We start from the raw sequence: 20,828 nt of genomic DNA on the forward strand, positions 1-20,828 counted from the left end.
ATCCTCGAGATGCTTGAGTAGAATACAGGGACAGAAGGAGAAAACAGAGTTGTCTCGCGTAGACAAAGACGACAAATGCATTGTCAAATCTTTTCTGTTGGCTTCAAGTCCCCGGACCCAGATGTTCGATAGCGGGGCAGCGCCATCTGCTGAATGGCGGGGTTGGGCTTGCCAACGCTTCAGCGCCTTAGAGGCGGGAGCGTCCCTGCAAAATCGACCGTGCACACCCTGCATTCACGTACCCCACTCCCTCAAACCCATCAACACGTCACTTTTAGGTCCCAACGCTTCCCTCGGATCGCGCCATGTCGAAGGCTGCTTTTTTGCGCCCCTCGACCGCAGTTCTTCTTCTTGAATTCTCCAATAATGTGAACCGCTCAAAACCACTCTAAGATATACCCACAAGACACTCAAAATGGCAGGAATCCTATCATACGTCCCAATCGTCAACAGGCTCATCGGAGACGACGCCCAAGCCATCGACATCCCTCCCGTCGAAGTCCATAACGTCGAGACCGACCCTGAGAAGCGCGCGCGATGCCTCAAGCACCTCTTGAGGGCGAATCACGCCAACCATGCCATTCTCTATCACAACCTCGAGTTTCACAACCATGCGCCGCACATCCTCGGCTCGGCGTACCTGCTCGGCGCAAATGACAAGCAGCTCCAAGACCTCTACGAGATCGAGACGAAAGAGCTGGAGCCATGGACGGAGTCGCCTGACGAGGTCACCGAGGACGACTGGCGAGACTTCCTGGGCGACAAGAGGTATCAGAGGGCATACGTTGACTTCTTTGAGGACGAGCTGGCGCTACGCTGCGGGTACGATTGGAAGAAGGTCGTGAATAAGTTCTTGTTCGAAGGCAAGGAGCCTTTGGTAAATGCGCTTATTGGTGGTCGTACGTATGTCCCGAGAGAATCTCCTGGTGTCGATGCTGACCTGTCATGAAGTCGGCCACCCTCTCATCCACCTCGGATACGCATACGAAATCGACAGCAAGGAGGTTGCCATCGAGGCGCTCGGTCTTGCCACGACGAATTACAACTTTTTCCACAAGTACCTTGACCACAAGAAGTACTCGAAGCCCTCCTCATTTAGCTCGAAGTCGACGTTCGAAATCATGGATAAGCTGGCGAAGGACAAGCGATTCGATGGGCTCTTCAAGGAGCCAAATGCGGAGAACATTGAGCCGTTGTTCGAGAAGCACGAGGATCTTGTGCTGGAGTACTGGAATGCGTGGAACATCACAGATCCCGTGAAGCAATTTGAAGAGTCTCAGGAGCTGGCCGTGGCGCTGCTTGTGGCTACCGTTCCACGAGGCACCCACGCCTATAACTTCTTCACAGTCCACCTGCTGACGACGAGCCACGCCGTGCGAATCCTCATCCCATTCATCCCGACCAAGTTCCACGTGAGCCTGGTCCGGCAATGGTGGCTGTTCACCCTCGCGGTGTACATCGTCCTCCTGCGACCGAAGATCGATTCTGACAACGTCGATACGGACCTGAAGCAGCGACACTGGGGCCACGTCGAGGAGGCGGCCCTGAACTCGCAGTGGGCCAAGGACGCTCATTTTGTCAAAGGTACCTCTTCAGATGCTGAAGCAAGGGACTCGTATCTAATGGTCACAGCCATTCGTGCCATGAAGGAAGCCGCGAGGACGTGGGGCGACGTCCACGAGCGGTACCTCGCCTCTGCGCTTACGTTCGTCGATAATTTCCACGGATGGACGTTCTAAGTCAACAGTAGTCAATGTCTGAATTAACAGCATATGCCGATGACGCGGTGACCCTCGCTCGACCGAACTTGTAACTGAACGAATACGCGGCAGTCTGTCGTTTAATACTGTACAACAGGGCGTACATAATGAGAATGAAGTTGAAATTGTAATTGTGCTCTCGTTTGGGCGGAGTCGTTTGTATGTCACTTTTCACCGTGTCGGGTGTCTAAGGGGCTACGAACAGCACTTAGTCACCTGCGCTTATGTGACCAACAGAATAACAATCAAACAGATGATATCAATCATCAATCAAACCTCCTTGACATCTTCACTCAACTTCATTCCCGTGTCGACTGGTTTTAAGTGTCTGTCTCGCTCTAGGTAGTCTGTGACTTAGGTACTTTCATGTACATGGGTTCACTAATTGAGCTGCAGCCGGGCGGGACGAAGCTCGCTCAGGCACCGACAACTTAGCAGCCGATTAGTGCCCACCCACTGTAAAGTGCCAATCAAAGTGGGGGTCCAGAATGACGAGGAAGCTGCCTTCACTAGCCGCCCAAGGTGCGCCTGCTTGCTTTTGCTTGTTTTCAACATCCCCCGTTCGTCAACGTCACCAGCGAAGACGCGTTGATTTCTGCACCCGCCGAGATCATGCACCCCTCATGTTAATCTTGCCAAACGACAACCCTCTCAATGGCTCCGCCGGCCAAAAGAAGGCGGCGCAATGTCGTAGAATCCGACGATGAAGAAGACGAGCGTCCAAAGACGAACACCTTGACGAAGTATCTATTTTCTTCCCCGAACTCCAAAGCTGGGAGCAGAAACGCGACCGCATCGCCGAGCCCGACGAAGACACGATCTCGAACCGCCGACACAGGCAAACCCATACCAGCACCGTCCGTCCTCCAAGCACGAAATGGATCGAACAAGGGCACCAAGAGCCCGAGTACGAGTCCAGAGAAGGCCAAGGGCAAAGGGCAGAAGCGCGTCAAGGTCGAAGAGAAGGGGAAGAACGGCGACCTCATGACACTATTCTCGAAACAGGCGCAGCGGACGACTGCCAAGTCTACTTCCTCAAGGACTGTACCTCTCGATGACATCGTGAGCGATCCCATCTCCGACGACGACTTTGCGGACCAGAAGGCAAGCACCTCGAGCATAGTCGGCCAGAACGCGCGCAAGCGCTTCCGCGATAACACTCCCGCTTCGTCAGCAGCGTCTTTCACTGCAAGCCAGAAGTTCCTCAAGCCCACGCGCCCGGCGACACCAGCAGCACTCGACGACGACCTGCGGCCATGGTCAGAGCGCTTCGGGCCCATCAACCTGGACGAGCTCGCGGTACACAAGAGGAAGGTCGCGGATGTGCGGAAATGGTTGGAGGATGTTGTGAGCGGAAGCTTGCGCCAGCGATTGCTGCTCCTCAAAGGCGCGGCGGGCTCCGGAAAGACAACGACGATGAGACTGCTGGCTAAAGATATGGGCGCCGAGCTGCTGGAGTGGAGGAATCCGACCAGTGCGAACGGTGCAAACCTGGGGTACTCTTCTGCATCCGGGCAGTTCCAGGAGTTCCTAGGCAGAGGCGGGAAGTTCGGTCAGCTCGATCTGGATCTGACGGCGGAGGCACCGCGGCCAAAGACTGAGAAGGCGGACCCTTCATCACAGAAGATCATCCTGGTGGAGGAGTTTCCCAACACCTTTTCGAGGTCGTCGTCAGCCTTGACTTCATTCAGAAATACCATCTTGGACTATCTGGCGACAAACACGCCTGCACTCTCTGCCTTCGGGCGCCGGCCTTCACATGAGGCAATCACTCCGATCGTCTTGGTCATCTCGGAAACGCTGCTGACCACGACCTCGGCTTCGGCGGACAGTTTCACTGCGCATCGCTTGCTCGGGCCCGATATCCTGCGACACCCCGGCGCAAGGGTCATCGAGTTCAACGCCATCGCGCCCACGCTCCTCGCGAAAGCACTGGAGCTGGTGGTCATGAAGGAGGCGCGCAAGTCTGGCCGGAAACGCACTCCGGGGCCTCAAGTGCTGAAACGACTGGGTGAAATTGGCGACATTCGAAGTGCAATCTCGTCGCTGGAGTTCATGTGCTTGAAGGGCGACCAGGACGCTGACTGGGGTGCCAAAGTTGCTTTATCCAAGCAATCAAAGGGCGCCAAGGCCGGCATTTCCATGACGAAGGGGGAGCAAGACACCCTGGAGCTGATATCTCAACGCGAAGCCAGTCTGGGTATTTTCCACGCTGTGGGTAAGGTGGTTTACAACAAAAGAGAAGAAACACCCACGAGGCCAAACCCAGCCGAGGTATTACCAAGCTACCTCGCGCACCACTCTCGACCGAAGCAGTCAGAAGTAATGGTCGACACGTTAATAGAAGAGACGGGCACTGATACGCAAACATTCATCTCCGCACTTCACGAGAATTACATGTTTTCTTGCGAGACGGTCCCGCCGATGGATGCGTCAACGCCACTGGACTACGTCAATGGCTGCATTGAGTACCTTTCGGAGAGCGACCTGCTCTGCCCGTCGTCAGATATTTTCTTCGGCGGGAGGGGTGCGTACGCCGGCTTTGGCAGAGACTCGGGCAGCCACGTTCTCCGGCAAGATGAGATCGCCTTCCAGGTCGCCGTGCGTGGCATGCTCTTCTCACTGCCCTCGCCCGTCAAGCGCAAGGCGACTGGGTCGAAGGGCGGGGACCAGTACAAGATGTTCTACCCGACTAGCATCAAGCTGTGGCGACAGAAGGAGGAGTTTGAGAGTCTGGTCGACGTCTGGTCCACGAAACTCATGAAAGGCGAGGAGAGTGCTCCCAGAAAGGGCCTGATGGACAGCGCGAGCGCTTTCCGACGACCGAAGCAGACGGACGTCGGTAGTTGGATGGCTAAGCGCCAGTCTAAACCTGCACCGACGAACGACACCAAGACAGAGACCGACTCTACTCCGCTTCTTTCCCTCGGCAGCTCAGCGCGCAGAGAGATGCTTCTTGAACGTCTCCCATACATGGCTGCCATCATTCGCGGCCGCAAGTCAACACTCCACTCCTTCAAACTTCGAGACATCGAGAAGGTTGTCTCGTTCCAGGGCATCGGGGCCCAAGTAGCAGACGACGAGGATGCAGAGGACGCGCCGGACGATAACATCATGACGGGGGATGCCTGGGCGACCGATAAACCGTCAGAGGAGTCGACGCCCCGCAAGAAGGGGGCCTCGATCCGGCAGAAGGGGGATGGGTCGGTGGCAGGGCTGCAGGTGCAGAATTTGGTCATTAGCGATGACGATATCGAGGACGATTGAGAGGGTTGTTCATCGGAGGAAGTTATTTGTACAAAGAATAAGGGACTGGAACTGGGATTGGACTTCACGGCGTGGAGTTGGTGGGAAAATGGAGTTGTTGGCATCCGCCTTTGAGCGTGGAATAGGGGTATTGTAGAGGGCTATTTGCTGATGAATACAAGGCGATTTCACAATTCTTCATGGGTGCCGGGCGTTGTACTGATGCTATATCGTGGGGGCTGCGTTGTTCGAGGGGCGGATGGTTTGATAAATTGCACAGGGGGTTGACGTTCGGGCTTTGAAGGGGCACAGTCACTCTTCTTGAGTGAAGGCCAATTGGATTAGGCGTACCTGTGTTGGAACTGGTGCAAGTATGAGATCACCTCAACACTTTTTGGTCCTTACGGAGATGAAAGGCAGTCTGGCTGCCGGGTTTTACCAGACAAGACACTCCGCTGTGTTGACGGAATAAGGAGAAGACGGTGACGGACGACGGAGGGGCACGACGGCGACAGAGGAAGACAAGAACCAAATAAATCCCTTCGCAGACACGCAGACGCGGGGGGTATCGACGGCCGAATAGATGGGGTTTGGAATAGCGCAGCTGGATCCCTCTTGCTGATGGAAATGTCCGACGTAGATGGGGACTATTGGGCTGTGGGATACGAGATTACCTGCTGCAGCCCACTTCTTTAAATAGGTGAGTCTTGGACCGCGGTTGCCCGTTCTTCGGCTGGCGAGTGGCGTATACTGGGGGTATATATAGAGCATTGTTTGCTTTCAAAGTGGAAGGTCAGGCAATGTGATGCAAATTCTTTTGGGACGATCCAGCGGCAAGTCGATCACGTCAAAATCGAGGTTGATGGTCTACAGGGGATACGTCAAAGCGAAGGGCGGCTATGAAGCTTACGGTCCTGCAAACCACTCACTACGTGGCATGATTATTTTTCATTGCTGTCGTTCTGTTGGTATTCGTCGAGGCTATTTTGGGTCCGAGAATCAGTATCCTGTTGCTGTCCTATGTCAGACACCTGCAGAATAAAGAGACATTAGCAAGGTACCAAACAAGATTGCCACCGCCAAAACCTCATATACACGATCAATCTATTTGCCGTGGCTTTCGAGGTTTTGGTTCCACGACTCTTTGTAGGTATTTATACCCATCTGAGAGCAATCCAAATGTCTACCGAGAAGTCCCCATCCTAAATCGGTGCTTTTCTTGCGCCGAGCTTGGTAGTATAAAGTCGTGGGCAAAGAAGCTTCTCGTAGCAAGACAGACAACCACATATGCCCCTCTGCTAATCACATGATGGTAGCCTGATTTAGAAGGGTTCTTCCGAGTCCGAGGTTCGCATCATATTCCAAGGCTCTCTTTCGATCACAGCATCTTCTCAGGCGTGTCGGGCATCTGCTTATTCTTGTATGATACTCTAATAGAGATGGCAACTGGAGAAGAGCAGACAGACATATGCTCGTCATCACTTCCTCTTCTGGTGTTGTTCGAAGTGTCGTCCAACTCCTCCAAATTCTACGAGTATTCGGAAATAGTTGCACCGATTTCTTCGTGGAGGAGATCACACCCTACTCTGAGCGTGAGGTAATTTAAGTAGTTTCCAGAGAAAGTAATCAGGCAACTAGACTTGGCTATACAGCTCTCTACTGCAAGTATCAAAACGTCCGGGTATATATTGTCGCGCGCCTGGGTCTTGATTGCTTCCTCCGAGACACCAATTGCTGATGGGGTGGATTCTCGTTACCCGATACCTGTGCATCACCTGCCAGGTTTTCTCTCCAGCGAAGAAGGTTTCAACACCTTATCTTTCTGCAGATTCACCGTGACTCCATTGTTGTCATCCACCCCTTCCTTCGTCCTGCAAGTATACCTGAGGTGAAACCTCCAGCGAGTCTAAGCTACCTGCGACAAGCACGCAGCCGAATGGACCATTGAAACTGTGCCTTTGCCACAGGTGTAGCCTAAACTTCTTCCATCACAGTCAGCAGGGAAATTAAATGGCTTTCCTTGTGAGGTCTGTAAAATAACTGCTTCTTGAATATCAAATTACTTGAGAAGAACGCCCGGCTGTGGTAGACGACGACACAACAGGGTTGGAAATGTTACTATAAAGAGCCGCGCGTCTTCGACAGCTCTTGAATCCTTGGACAATGTGATTTTTGTAGTCCTTGGCATACTTTCATCGTAGTTGATGACCTTCCTTTTAAGTACTTGGTCATCGGAGCGAACAACTCCTCCTCAGCGTGGAAGACATGGGTCCCGTGTTCTGCTGCGATCATCCTCCCTCACTCTTGTCTGATGCTTATTCCTACAATTGCACGTATACGTGACGCTACTCTTCTATTAGATCAATTCTCATCACACAAACATCGACATCTCGCACGAGTATTTACAAAAGACTTAGTATCGTGACCAAGTCTCAGCAACCAGGCGACCGCATTGCCGGGCTGGTCCATAAGTTTCCACATCTTTCAAGATACGTTATCTATATACCGCCAAGCGAGCTTCTCGCCGTAGAGAAATCAGGTTTCAAAAATTCATGATACCTCAAGTATGCGCTATTAAAACAAACCATGCTGCCTTGCACTCTTAGGTCGTGACAATCGACCGCTTTGCATTGGTTGACCGCACTTTGGAATGAGATCGCATGTTCTCAGAACTCAGCAGACTACGTATCCGCGCCGGCCGCTTCCGCTGCTTGGAAACGCGTCAGAGGGGCCTGGTCAATCTCATCATCTCCCAGGCGACGAATGGGTCTGAATAAACGGAAAGTGAGGAGAGTGCTGGGAACCGACGGTAGGAGGCGAGTATGAGAGGAACAAGTCCGTCATGCTCAAGCTGGTTATGGTAGGTGTAGACAGAGTGCAGGAAATGGTCAGCGTGTCGTGTGATGGGCAGTATTTCACAGTCAGGTCAATAAGCAAAATTGTCTTGGTTAGATCTCATCCAAACTCACGGAACGCTCCCCTAAATACTGCGACTCGAGGAGCAAAGTCTCGACATCTTACGTAGCAGCGCATACAGCACCCGTGTTGCATCTTCTATAAATCTCATTTCGCAAATTACGTGACTTGAAATCATGCCAAAGGAGCAGAGAAATCAGGTTCCAAATCGGATTCTTCTTCATGGTCATATTTCTCGCGTCCTGTAGGAACACCTAACGTAGGTTATGATGCGAAAGAGGTACTGCCATACTACGCCGTAACTACTCGCACCGCATCCTCGATGCTGTCCTTCATTGCCGCTCTTTGAATTTGATACGTTGAAGCTTATTCAGTTATCTTCGGTTCTGACCGAAGTTGACCTTGCGTGGCTTGTCAATAGCGTGTACTTGTCTGTGGCAAGACACAATAAGCCCCAATCTGAGCATTTCGGGGCTTTTAACGCAACGACTGACGAAGCCTTCTAAAATTCCCGTGGCTTTCAGCAGGGTTCTTCTTGACTTTCTCAAGAATCCACGGGCTTAAGATAGCCTGACATCACCTTTTCGCACCAGGGTCCATTCTCATAGAGCCTTCCGAGCAACGTACCCCTTTCTACTGCGTGTCTTAAGTTGATGAACATCTCGTTTATGATTCTACATAAAAGACGACTCTGTTCCTCACTTCAGCATATGAGAGCAGATTCGAACGGTGTGCCTTCGGCTTCGTTTGCATATGCTGACCGCACTATAGTGTCCACAAAGAAGACGGGTAGGCTATCGGGGCAATGCCCATATCATAGAAGGTATCTGAATTGATCCGCGTGAACTTGCAACACTCCTGGAGTAATAGTCGCGGAATAGCTCTCGAGGAGCTAGGGGAGAAAGTGAGCCTCAGGCGAGTCAGCCACGGGATCGGCTATAGCAGGAGACATCAAATCTTCACCAGCATACCGAGGTTTTCATACGCTCTCTTAACGCACAGCCAGCATGTCAAGTACTTCATTGTGCCTTGGGCTGGTTCTGAAATTCGTCAATTGCTCAATCTCTTCTTAAATGATGCTTGTAAGCTTTGCGATCTTCACTCGCAATGCTTCTATAGGTGAAGTGTTTTGCTATCCGGGCGGGTAGTGGGGGTATATGACAATAGAGAGGACGACGACGACCATAGAGATGACAGAGACGACATGGGCGGTACGGACGACTTCAAAAGTAAATTATTCAAAAGAAATAGACTATTAGTCATGATATGAGTTGTCATCTGATAGCAAAACTGTATGCAAAAAGCGGCTGTACATTACATATTTTACCTTAACGACCAATTCGTCTCCAGAATGGATCCTGTCCCATATCTCTGGATGGTTTCCTACCCTCAACATTCCTACAGCATTTCGAGAGATTTAAGCGTTTGATTACATCCTCTGTCGCTGTTCCTCTTTCGTCAGCGCTTATTGTGGGGAAATACATAGCATATCATAAGTTTTCGTGACGATCGATGAGCTAGCTAGGAATCAGGGGAGGCATGGATGAGACGAGAAGATATCAGTTGGACGTTTCGAAGGAATCTGCAAAACGCCTCAAAACATTTTTGGCCTTCAACTTTTAGAAATCCCAGATTGTGTTGTCTTAAGTACCCGAAACACAGTCACGACCCGGGCGGACTTGCATCGGAGACCTGCGCCCAAGCCCACCTTCGCTATCATGTGCTGGCGAGGGATAACCCGTGTGGACACTCGCCGCGCTTTCCGGTATATCATGTAATTCCCCGGTACTCCAAAGCTAGTACAGCACAATTGTAACTGAAGTGTTCCTTGATCACGTTACGCTGCGAGAGGAGTCCCTGATGTTTTGTTGTGCTCATCTTTCGGTAAGATCGTGAATTGGATGCTGAGTAGGCAGTGGGCGACCCCAACAAACTCCATTATTGTTGTTTCTTATTTGTTTTGCTTGAATAGTTGACGAGATGATAAGGGCACTCACTGTGAGGTTACACAAGAAGCAGCGAGCTTCAAGAATTCTTGGACCCTCTTCACGTTTTTGTTTTTGACTTTCTCCGTGTGTAGAAGCAGCCTTAGCCAACATCAACTCTACAACATCCAAAATTGAATTCCAAACCAGGGGTCAGGATCATATCGATGGCACCAACACAAGTAACCTATAAAGCCGACGCAGCAATTTCACTCTGTGCTTCACGGTCTCTGGAACCCAAAATCAGCCGAGTCCATGTCGTCATGAATCTCGGTCCTCTCCTGCGCCAGCTAGAGCAGTCGACCAATGTGGGTCACCTCGGTTGGCATATTCGTAAGAGCATCAACGTGAAGGTTTCGTTTAGCCCAGCATATGAAATGCTATGGCACAACACTATCAGAGAGCGAGAGATGACAGAGAACGCCAATTCGTAGGGCATGATGCTGGAAGATCCTCACAAGGCGCCGTCTCCCGGGTTTTATAGAAAGACCAGGGCCGGATGGGAATCAAGCAATCAAGTCATGAACCAGTATCAAGGCGCCTTCATCATAATTTCGGGTGAATAGAGATATTGCGATGGCAGTCATTACTTATGCAGGCGACACATTTTCAGTGTCCGGAAGTCCTGCGCACCATGATCAAGCTCTCCCACATCATGTGGCTCTGATGGGTATAAATCCGAACCAAATCATCAACCAAGATCAGCAACCACAATGGGTGTTGGAGGGGTTGTGATACTGGGCTTTCAAGCGCAATCTAAGGCCGCCTTGATGCTTTCAGAGCATTGAACCCATGGCGTGCGTAGACCAAGCAAGGAGAACGGATATCGAGGCTAGCCCATACTTGCCTCTGCATATCATCCTTCATCGTCTTCATCACAGCGGTATTCATCTTCGATCCCGTAATCACCGACACGCTCTGCTGCACCATTCAGCTCGCCAGTGGGACCCAGCATAGCCAGCTTTCACTTATGGTTGCTAACTGAGAGTGTCCAGAAGAGATTGTACAGGGAAGTTGTCTCCGACACATTTCGTAGACGATGATTCAGGTTGTGGCAGTCTTATATAGACCTCAGTGGAAGTCGGGCTGCGGCGATGTAAAGATATGTATATGCTCCTTTTGTTGAATCTGACTTGGAGAGACAATGCTCTGATCAAGGGGTGCGGTTTTCCTTCTTTCTATTCAAGATGACTGAGCCCCCCGAAGAATCAGGGGCTACCCGTGGGCAGCACGTCTGCCTCCACCACCCACGAACGACGTCCGCCATCATTCTCTCTAACAGCTTTATATCTTCACCCGAATAAACATCCTCCTGTCCAAAACGTAATCAGCCATCTTCGATAGGCTTAGGCGCACAAGATTCAAGGTACGAACAAGATCCATGGATCACATAGAGACGTTCTCTCCAGAAACACAAAGGTGCAGACGCTCTGAACATCCTTGTCTGGCATGTAATGGCACCCTGATCGGTCGTAAATATATATCTGTTATCTCGTGCAGATTAATCTCTTCGCCTCGCTTAAATTGATGCTCCGGTCTACTCCAGAGGTTTAGCTGCAGTTGAGCACCACATGATGCATCGGGTAAGGATCAGCTTTACGCCGTCCCAGAATATTTAAGGACTACAACTGTCGTGTTGTTTATCAAAACATAGACAGAATAGTCCATTGGCGCTTGACTGGAGTTCTGCTCATAGCCTCTAAGTCTCGCCATGTCAAACACTTCGCCCCCAACATCACACCCAAGCAGACCTCATGAACTACCACCACAGCCATTAACCCAGCCGCCGTTCTTCTTCATCTTCTGTTCATTTGGAAAGGGATACTCACCCGAACACCACCAGTTCGCTGCCAGAAACCTCTGGTGCAATCTGATACGATCCAGTAGACAGGTTGAGCAGCGCCCCGAAACAGCCCACTGCAAACGATGATGAAGACGTCCGTATTAATCCCACTTAAAATCACCTGCGAGACGACTTTTCTGTATTATATGATACTTCAGATTCTTACATCACGTTCTTGCCTGCTCCCTCGTCGCAAGGGAAACTGCAAGATAACCAAGGGATGTCATTTAAAAGGCAGACTCCGTTGAAGTCTTTGAGCTTGAGAGTCAGAACAATCGAGTAAGAGGCCGTCCATTAGAGCATTTAATAGGCATGACCAGCCAGCAAGTACAGTTGCCCCAACTGCGAAGACAGCCTGTTCTCCCGCACACGTCTCCCAATCTTGGTCATCAGCCCCCCTTTTCGTCCCCCCTTGAAGTATTCTCCATATTCGTTTACGGTGATTCGGATATCGGATATATTGCTGCGTATCGTTGCACGTCAGATTGACATACTTCAAAACTTCCTGTCGCCTCTTAGAATATCGAACTATATGATTTCAACACAATGGACCAGTCCGTCGATATCTTGCTTGATGAATCTCCAATCTGGATCGGTCCTGTTTTACACTCACAAACCCTTCTCTCCACTCCCTAAGCCTGCGGTCAACGACTAGATCGTCCCCCCAACAATGCTTGCTGCCCGCCATCGTTCCGAGCCCGGTCAAGACGTCAGAGCGAAGTACGTCTCGCCATGGTATAAAAGACCGGACTTCATGATCCAGTTCAAGTTCGGCCGCAATGATTTATTCCCATTTCAACTTGTTTAAGATACACCAGGCTATATCTTCGCTAATCCCCCAAGTCACACACCGCCTACTACACCCCAGCGGCAGAGGCTACCACGCTCTCCGGCGTCCTCCACCGTCGTGATTCAAGATCATATCGCTCCCGAATCATCCCGTGACGAAACAAACCTCGCATCGTAGAGAAGCTTGTCTGTCGCCGGGTGTTCACTCTTGGCTTGCGCTGTGAACGGTCGAGACATCCCGAGCACACGGCCCAATCATCAAACGAGCGGATTGCCCTGGTAGAAAGCCATCGTCACGCCTGTTTCTATTTTATACCAGCCAGCTAGCAAGCAGAGCCCCTCAATGTCTCCTAATACTACAAGTCTATCTCTCAGAATAAAAATCCATAGAACGCTCCTGCCGATGATCCTGCTTACCACAAAGCAATTGCGCGGTCTCTTTCTGGGATTGAACCTCACCACCACATGAGAATAACGACACCTGATTGCAAACATAACTGGTTCCCTATCTCTGACTGTTGTCAAAACCTTCATCGTCTGCCGCCCTCCAGCCATCGTTCCGGCCGTATCAGGCAAGAATACACAGACTCACGGGCACCAAACTTAACGCGACAACTGGCTACAATAGCTTCAGCCGATACTGAGTCTCTATCGGCATACGCTCGCCAGCCATCAAAGACAAACCAAGTTTACATAGCTCAAGAGACCGTGCCGCAATGATTGCTGTTCTAGAGACTGGGCATGAATATGACACCATATTATGTACTGCGGGACCAGACGTCACCAGGCCAGCTCATCAAGATCATTTCATCCGCCTCACACAACACGAGATACCACCTCGTCAATTCCTCCATCTCAAGGAAACGCACACACACGACAGGCAACGCTCAGCCCAAATCTCAGAATGATATAAAACCAGCCACTGATGATCATTATGCCCTTCACATCAACAATTGTGGACTTCTTCTCTGTAGTCTTTTCTTGCGAGATCTTGTCCTCTCCATTTGATTTTCAACCCAGCCCCCGCCAAACCATCTCTATCAAAAGACTTCTGTTGTCACCTTCGTCACCTCGTCTTTCGTCGCCCTCTTCCAGTATCTCTGACGTATTCCCTCCACGTACAAGCCGCGGATCACTCCTCCAGGAGAGTCTTGCGTGGGAGAAACCCACATTTGTGCTCTTATTTCCCATCTTTACGAGCTAGAGTCCAGAGCGAAACTCGACATTGGACCACTACTGTTGATGGTTATGGATTGCTGCGGACCCATCGTATCTCCCCTCGCCGTGCCCTATATATACCTCCCACTCACCGAACCATCACCTCTCTCCTCTCCTCAACACCCGCCCAACTCCCAACAGAACCCATATCACCAAGATCACCCATCGTCTCACCTCTTAGACCGCCTAGGGAAGGGCGCCAATATATAAAGACCCCGCCTGCTGTCCCAAAAAGAAAGCTCCTCAGCCAAGCAATATAGTGTTTGAGTAGTCCTTCCGCAAAACAGCAAGGCAACGCGCAATGCCAACCCGTCAAATCGCGCGTCTATCCCCAGCGAGATACCCAATCTCACGACCTGAAATCTCTCCGTCGTCGTCCACTCTCTGTGTCCCCATGTTATTCGAGACGAATCCCCGGCCCTGGGCTCTTAACACCGTGATGCCGATGCCTTCAAAGCCACCAACGCAGACCTCTCCCTGATTGATAGCCCCTACTCTCAAGAGCTGAATTGAAATCGGGGAATACAGCCCAGACATTCTCCTCGCGCAGACTCGCCGTGCGATTTTGACTTGCACACCCCCCCTACTCCTCAACCCCCCATCTTTATATCATCCCGGGCAAACCCAGCCCAAACTATCTCCATCCCCAAGAATCCAGACAAACAAACAACCAGCAGCGCTGTAAAACACCCCGCATGTCTCCAAGTCTCGATCTTCCCAAGTCAATTTGCGATATCGCTCATGTTTCGCGATGGCCCCAGGTTCCCACGTATGGTCCACCACAAGCCAACCCCCATCAGTCTTCCAACCCGTCCCAAATGAACCTGGTCTCCTTCACCCTATCTCAACTTCACCTTCTCTCTCCTCTTCTACCCCCGGCTTATACACCCCCCGTCCCATCTACCCACCGAGTCTCCTATCCGAAAGGCAGCCAGCCCCAAGCCAGCGGACAAATCTCAAGGTCCCCAATTCACATCCAAGATGACACCACCCCAACAACCCATATCTACCGCGATTTGAGGATTGGGTGCTTGAACAAACCATCCTCACCCTCTGATAGTCTTTATAACCCATCCTATCCCATCAGCCTCCCCCCAGCCTTCCATCCCTTTCCCATCTACCCCGCCATCCCCAGAGACAAGTATAAGACATCGGTTCTCCTGCACCAAACACTCCACCAACACCAACAATAACCGTACGGAAAGATCCTGTGGATCCAATGCAGGATACTCTCAGCGACAAGATCACCACCGCATCGGCAACATAACTCCCATCCAAGCCAAACACACCTCTCATCCCAACCGAGCCCCCGCCGTCCATCATCCTCTCCCACCTCTCCGGAACATCCCATCCCAATACCCATGCTAAATCCCCCTCTTTCAACATCATCACCCGCCCACCATCTTCTTCTAAAGCCGGCCGAGCAGGCAATAAACTTAGGAGTCAGCATTTCTCGAGTCAATCATTCTCTTGGTGCCTCTCATCCTTCTGCGCCAGCTAAATCCCTCCTGCGAACCATCTCTTTTATATCCCACCCACCTACTTACTAACCTCTCCAAGGCCCCCCCTTCCTCATCTCATATCTCATCTCACATAGCATCACATCACCATAAACGCTCAAAGAATAGACTTCTGCAAACTTGAATATGCCCCTAAAGGCCTCATTACTTCTCTATCAACCTCTCCCCCTCTCCCTTCACGTCCTATCCTTTCCTTTCCCAACTATGCAATATTTTATGGTATCCTCCCTCTCCAACCCCTTCAAACAACAATGCAAATGAAATTCCAAAAGTGTGTTCTTTTCCCCTTTGCCTTATGCTTCCTCCGCTTCTCTCGCAATATGGACGTAATCGTTAAAAATACCCCAGTTTCTTCCTTCTCTCTCTCCCTTTTTTTGGTGTTGAAAATGCAAAACGATTGTGCAAGACAGCAAAGCCCATCCAAGCTTGATCGTGAAAAAAGACCATGCGCGCTGTGAAATGATTCAAGAAAAGCAGAGCCCCAGATTATGGTTTTTGGTGGTATAAATACACCCCTCCTCACATGTACAAGAGTCAAAGACAGGACCGCCTAGAAGAACTTGCCCTTCTTCTTCTTGGCCTTCTTGTCCTCCCCGCCGCCGCCGAGGATGTCGTCAAACGTCATGCCCGAGTCGTTGCTGTTGCTGTGGTGGTTCGTCGCGTCGACGGACATGTTGCGCAGGTTCGTCGCGGACGGCGAGCGCGGCATTACCATGCTCAGCGGGCGCGAGCCGGCGGAGCTGCTGCGCGCGCTGCTCGCGATGCGCGACGTACGGTCGCCCGGCATGCCCATGCCCGACGGATCGTCGAACCCGACAGGCTCGAGGCCGATGATGATGCTCGAGCGGTGCGCGTTGCGGCTACCGAGCTGGCGGCCGCCGGGGGACGCATTGCGCGGGCGGAGGTGCGACTGCGGGGATCCCGGCGGGGGCGGCGTGCCGAGGCTCTGGGGGCTGCCGACGATGCCGTCTGGGCCGGGGAAGACGGGGCGCGGCGGCTCGAGGGGCGACATGCCCGCGTCCTGCGGCGGCGGGGCGGCCGAGCCGCCGAGGCCCTCCCACTCCTTAGCCGCGAGCCAGCAGTGGCTGCGGTGGTGGATGGCCTCCACGCTGAACATGACGCTGTCGGCGGAGAGCTCAACGTAGCCCGTGCCGCCGGAGACCTCGTACCACATCTTGCGCACGTGGCGGGCGTCCTCCATCCACGGGGGGTTGCCGACGGGCGGCTCGCAGAGGAAGTACTCGACGCCCTCGTTGAACTTGAGGTTGGGCGCGTCGACCGTGAGCATGGGCAGCGACTGGATGACGACGTAGAGGAAGAGCCAGTAGCCGATGCGCTGGTCGGCGAGGTCGGCCGCGTTCTTGCCCTTGCCCTCGTGTTGCTCGAACTCCTTGAACTCGAGCAGGAACGGGATGTTGATGCTGTTGGCGTCCCAGTTGTACGCCTTCTGAAGGATGAGGGTCAGCTCATGCTCCTTGATCTTGCGGTCGATCTTGGCCTGCTCCTTGGGCGCGAGGGAGTCGTAGTTGGCGTGGATGGACTTCATCGTGGGCATCTTGGGCACGTCGAAGGGGACCGGCGGCAGCACGGGAGGCGTGGAGTTGTCGAACTCGAAGAGCATCTTGCGCAGGTTGACAATCATTGGGCTGTCGGTAGACCTGCCGTCGTCGTCCGCGTTGCCGTCAATCACTCTGGTGGTGATGTTGTCGCGGTCCACGAGCAGGTCGTACAGCGCGCACATGTCAGAGTACAGCGCCTTCAGCACCAGGCGGTTGAGGCCACTCTCGGAGAAGGGGTTCTTCTTGCTGCTGGCCTTCGGGGGCCAGGCGCCGAAGCTGGTCTTGTAGTAGCCCAGGACGAAGGACCTCATCTTGTTGAAGTACTTCTGCCACACCTTGAAGCGAATCGCCTTGAGCTCGGGGTTCGACGTCGAGCTGGCGATGCCCGCAAAGAGTGACGGGAACTCAAACTGCTCCAGCCTGACATTGACGCTGTGCTGTCTGTTGACGAGGTCCAGATGGGCGCGCTCCAGTCTTTGTCTCGTGTACGCGGACACCTGCTCGAACAGGGGCGAGTGCAACTCCATGATGGCGGTGTACTTGCCCACCGCGTGTGCAAACGCCTCGTTGTACAACTCCATCGATCGCATGCGCTCGCCGAGAATCAGGGACTCGAGCGTCTTCTCGCGGCTGTGTCGCACATCGGCCAACGCCAGTTGCTCCATAAAGAAGCCGAAGCTGAGGTCGACGGACTCACCAAAGGATGAGCCATCCATGTTCGTGAAGCCATACTCTTGCAAGAGCTTGGAAATTTGGCAAAAGGCCGCAAATGTCGTCGGGTGCGCCTTGGTAGCGACCAGCGGCTGGCCGGTCAGGAAGGCGAACAGATTGCGGACGGCGATAAGCCGGTCGAGGTCGGCACGGAGCTGGGGGCCCGGCGCGAGCTGACCGTTTTGCGTGTACTGCGGGGGCGTGGCCGGCAGATACAACCTTGCATCGCCGGGGCTCTCCTGACCTTCCAAAGGCGGCGACACTGGCGGGGAAAACGCGTCATCGACCGAGAGGCTGTCCCGACCACCAAAACTCCTGCCGCGGGCACGGCCGGTGGGCGACGACATTTCCGCCTGGATGAGTTCATTGAAGATGACCGAGTTGATGATGGAGAAGCTGGGAACCTTGAACGACGGTTGGCCGTTGGCGGACTTAGGTTGGAGGTAAACGTAGACGTTGCCGCTTTCGTTCCACAACTCCGGGACCTGCCATGCAAATTAGCTCCCGTCCGATGTTGCGCAACACGTGCGTGAAAGCTTACCTTTTCCGCGTTCAACAGGAACGATGTGTTGTAATCGCCGACCGTGTCCTGCGACAACACCCAGGCCTGTGAGTTCTGGGACTTTCCGGTGACGTCCTGCGAATTGGACCGCGACCTTCCGCCGCCAGGAAGCCAGCTCCTCCTAAGGCGACCCCGTCTCTCATCACGGGTCGGGCTTCCGCTGCCGGTAGAGTCATTCGCGGCGGAGCTGCCAGTGTTTGTCCTGCCGCCGGGCGGTTGCGCAGAGGTGCTTCTTCCCCTCGAATCGGGACCTGGGGACGTCGATCGCAGACCCAGGAAGGCCATGGAGCCTCTCCGGCCCTGATGAAAGGAGCTGCTCCTCTTGCGCGGCTCGTTGTTCTCTTTCCTGAGCTTTCCAGGCGACACCACTTCGGGCCCTGAGACGGCTCTCGGGGACGGCAGGTGGGTGTTGTCTGCCGGGATCGGGGGAGGTGTCGGGAGGTTCTTCTCCTTGCGCAGCTTCGCCGGGACCGGCGGAGGCGCCTGCTGAGGCGGCAAGGGGGCGGCCATTGTGTTTGGTGTCGTGGGTGTGGGAGGTTCGGGGGGAGAGACCAGAGGCTGCTCGACCTGGGCGGAGGAGATGGCTTCAGAGTCTAGCGGTGCGGGGATTCTTGAAGGAACAGGAGGCGGTGCATCAGTAGGGGCAGACGGCGGCTGTGGGTCGAGGGATTCAGCGTCCGGAGGAGCGATCCCAAGGCCCAACCCCGAGCTCGTCACTGGCCGGACGGTGGGGTTTTCACTCGTGTGGTATGAGGGCGCGCTGTCGGAGGGCGAGGTCGGTGAGTCGTCGGGCAGCGGTTTGCGGTGAATCGGGACCTGCTGCTGCAGCTGAGGCGGCGGCGGGGGAGGATGCGCGGGTTGATCTGTTGGTTGGACGATGAGCGAGGGGAACAGAGCAGACAAGCGGTTGCCCCAAGATCGGGACTTTCTGTTGTTGGGAGGCCTTGTCGGCGCGAGCACTGGCTCGGCTGGCTTCTCCCTCTCTTCAACAACCAGGTGATCTCGGCCGTTCCGGGTGGTAGGTCGTGTTTGTGATTTGAGGTCGGTTTCGGTGCGGGATCGCTTCGGGGAAACGGGAGGCTGTGGGCGAGAATAGTTGTCGCTGGTGTTGTAGGGGTATTGAACGGCTTCTCCGTATACTTGCTGGTCGTGTACGGGTTCGGAGACGCTGTGGTGTCTGTGGCCGCGGGAGGACTGGGGAGGGACGGGGTCGGAGAGATTGGTTTGAGAAGAAGAGAAGGAGAAGTGGCCAAAGGATTTAATGGTGGCACGAGAAACCGACAACTTACTCGACGTCATGCTGGGCAACATGAACTGCGTCTTTCAGTCTTGCTTAGTCTAGTTTCCGGCTGAACCTGGCTTGTGTGACACCTGCTGCGGCAAAGAAAGAGGCGTGGGTATCGAAATGGTTGGATGTGGTTGAGGCTGGACCGAGGCGATGTTAGAGAGCTCCGAAGCTGGTGTGGTCTCTCTCGGCATCCAACGACTTTTTTCTCTCTCTTTCTTTGCAGCTTTCGACAGACAGGTACAAACAGTTTTGGTCCAGACAAGAAGTAGGCAAAAGCAGACTTTCGGGTGGCAGGAGGGCGGACGGGGCGGACGGGTATTATGAATTCAAACAAAGGGACCACGGACGTGGAGGACGCCCAGGGCCAGGAAACGAGTCGGCGAGTGCGGGACTGAGACCACGACCGGGACTAGCTGGTGTGAGTGTGTGGGAATGGATCTGATGGCGTGCACAATACCCTTGGACCAAGGTCTTGGGTTGTTTGTGTGTATACTGTACCTAGTATTCGTGTGTACGCGGTAGTAAGTAAGGTATTGTCGAGCACAGGCACAACCTAGACCATGAACATGCTCGGATCTAGTGTGAGAGGTAAGACACGACACAAGACGCTGGATCCCTGGTCGGGTGGACGTGGACGGGGACGGGACTCGGGAGAGATGAGATGGCGAGAGAGGGGGGCGTGTGAGTTGGTCGAGGTGAGGTGAGGCTGGATGGAGGCTTCCGGGAGTCGAGGAACGGGACGAAGAGAGGAGAGAGCCTACCTGGGAGAGGAGAGGAGGGGCTCGGCTGCGGGTTGTGCTGTGCTGTGCTGTGCTTTGCTTCCGCGGTGCTGATGAGCTGAGCTGAGGGAAGAAGCTGCGTAACCTCAAGCGGGCTTAGGGATTTCGGTGGATGGAATGGAGCCCGTTACGTGTTGAGTGGACTGTGTCTGTACTGCGTGCTGTTTGTAAGGGACGTGGAAGGGCAACGGGTTCGACGGTTCGTTACGGATTGCTGGTACGTAAGTCGCGAGGCGGCGCCCAGGTTCAGGTACGGGAGCGTGGACAATGGCACGACAAGGTGAGGTGAGGTGAGGAGGCGTTGCTTTGCCTTGCCGTGCCTTGCCTTGCCCTCAGGTGGTCACCGATGAGCTGGTGCTGGGTCGGTGGTGAGAAAACTGCCAACGACGTGGACCAGGGCGGGTACGTACCTTGCCCATCGTCAGCCAAGGGGACTGGACGGAGGGAGGGGGCCAGGTACATTGATCATGGCGGAGGGATGGGCGAGGATGCATGTTCCAGCAGGGACAGCCCTTGGAGCAGTGTCGATGCTTCCCTCTCTGCATTCATCCTTTTTTTTTTTTTTTTTTTTTTTTTTTTTTTTTTTTTTTTTTTTTTTTTTTCCTTCCTGCCGTTTTCTCCAATGGATGGATGCACTCCGCAATGTAAAAGC

General features: G+C 53.3%; 3 protein-coding genes across 3 annotated transcripts; 2 read left to right on the forward strand and 1 right to left on the reverse strand.

The window, feature by feature from the left end:
- Positions 1-415: 415 nt before the first annotated feature.
- gedK (Questin oxidase) lies at positions 416-1,739 on the forward strand (the record flags this gene model as incomplete). The annotated part of the gene is made up of 2 exons (XM_036632794.1): positions 416-899; positions 952-1,739. 2 exons carry the CDS (start codon positions 416-418, stop codon positions 1,737-1,739), a joined length of 1,272 nt encoding a protein of 423 aa, XP_036502255.1.
- A 675-nt stretch (positions 1,740-2,414) lies between these two features.
- On the forward strand, positions 2,415-5,027 carry Rad17 (Cell cycle checkpoint protein RAD17; the record flags this gene model as incomplete). Its single annotated transcript, XM_036632795.1, has 1 exon — positions 2,415-5,027. The coding sequence occupies one exon, from the start codon at positions 2,415-2,417 to the stop codon at positions 5,025-5,027; it is 2,613 nt and encodes an 870-aa protein (XP_036502254.1).
- Positions 5,028-15,827: 10,800 nt separating this feature from the next.
- On the reverse strand, positions 15,828-19,408 carry CGCS363_v000947 (uncharacterized protein; the record flags this gene model as incomplete). Its single annotated transcript, XM_036632796.1, has 2 exons — positions 15,828-18,032; positions 18,089-19,408. The coding sequence occupies 2 exons, from the start codon at positions 19,406-19,408 to the stop codon at positions 15,828-15,830; spliced, it is 3,525 nt and encodes a 1,174-aa protein (XP_036502253.1).
- Between the last annotated feature and the right edge of the window lie 1,420 nt (positions 19,409-20,828).

The sequence above is a fragment of the Colletotrichum siamense genome, assembly GCF_013390195.1.
Source record: "Colletotrichum siamense strain Cg363 chromosome Unknown KSG_Cg363_contig01, whole genome shotgun sequence".
Taxonomy (NCBI): domain Eukaryota; kingdom Fungi; phylum Ascomycota; class Sordariomycetes; order Glomerellales; family Glomerellaceae; genus Colletotrichum; species Colletotrichum siamense.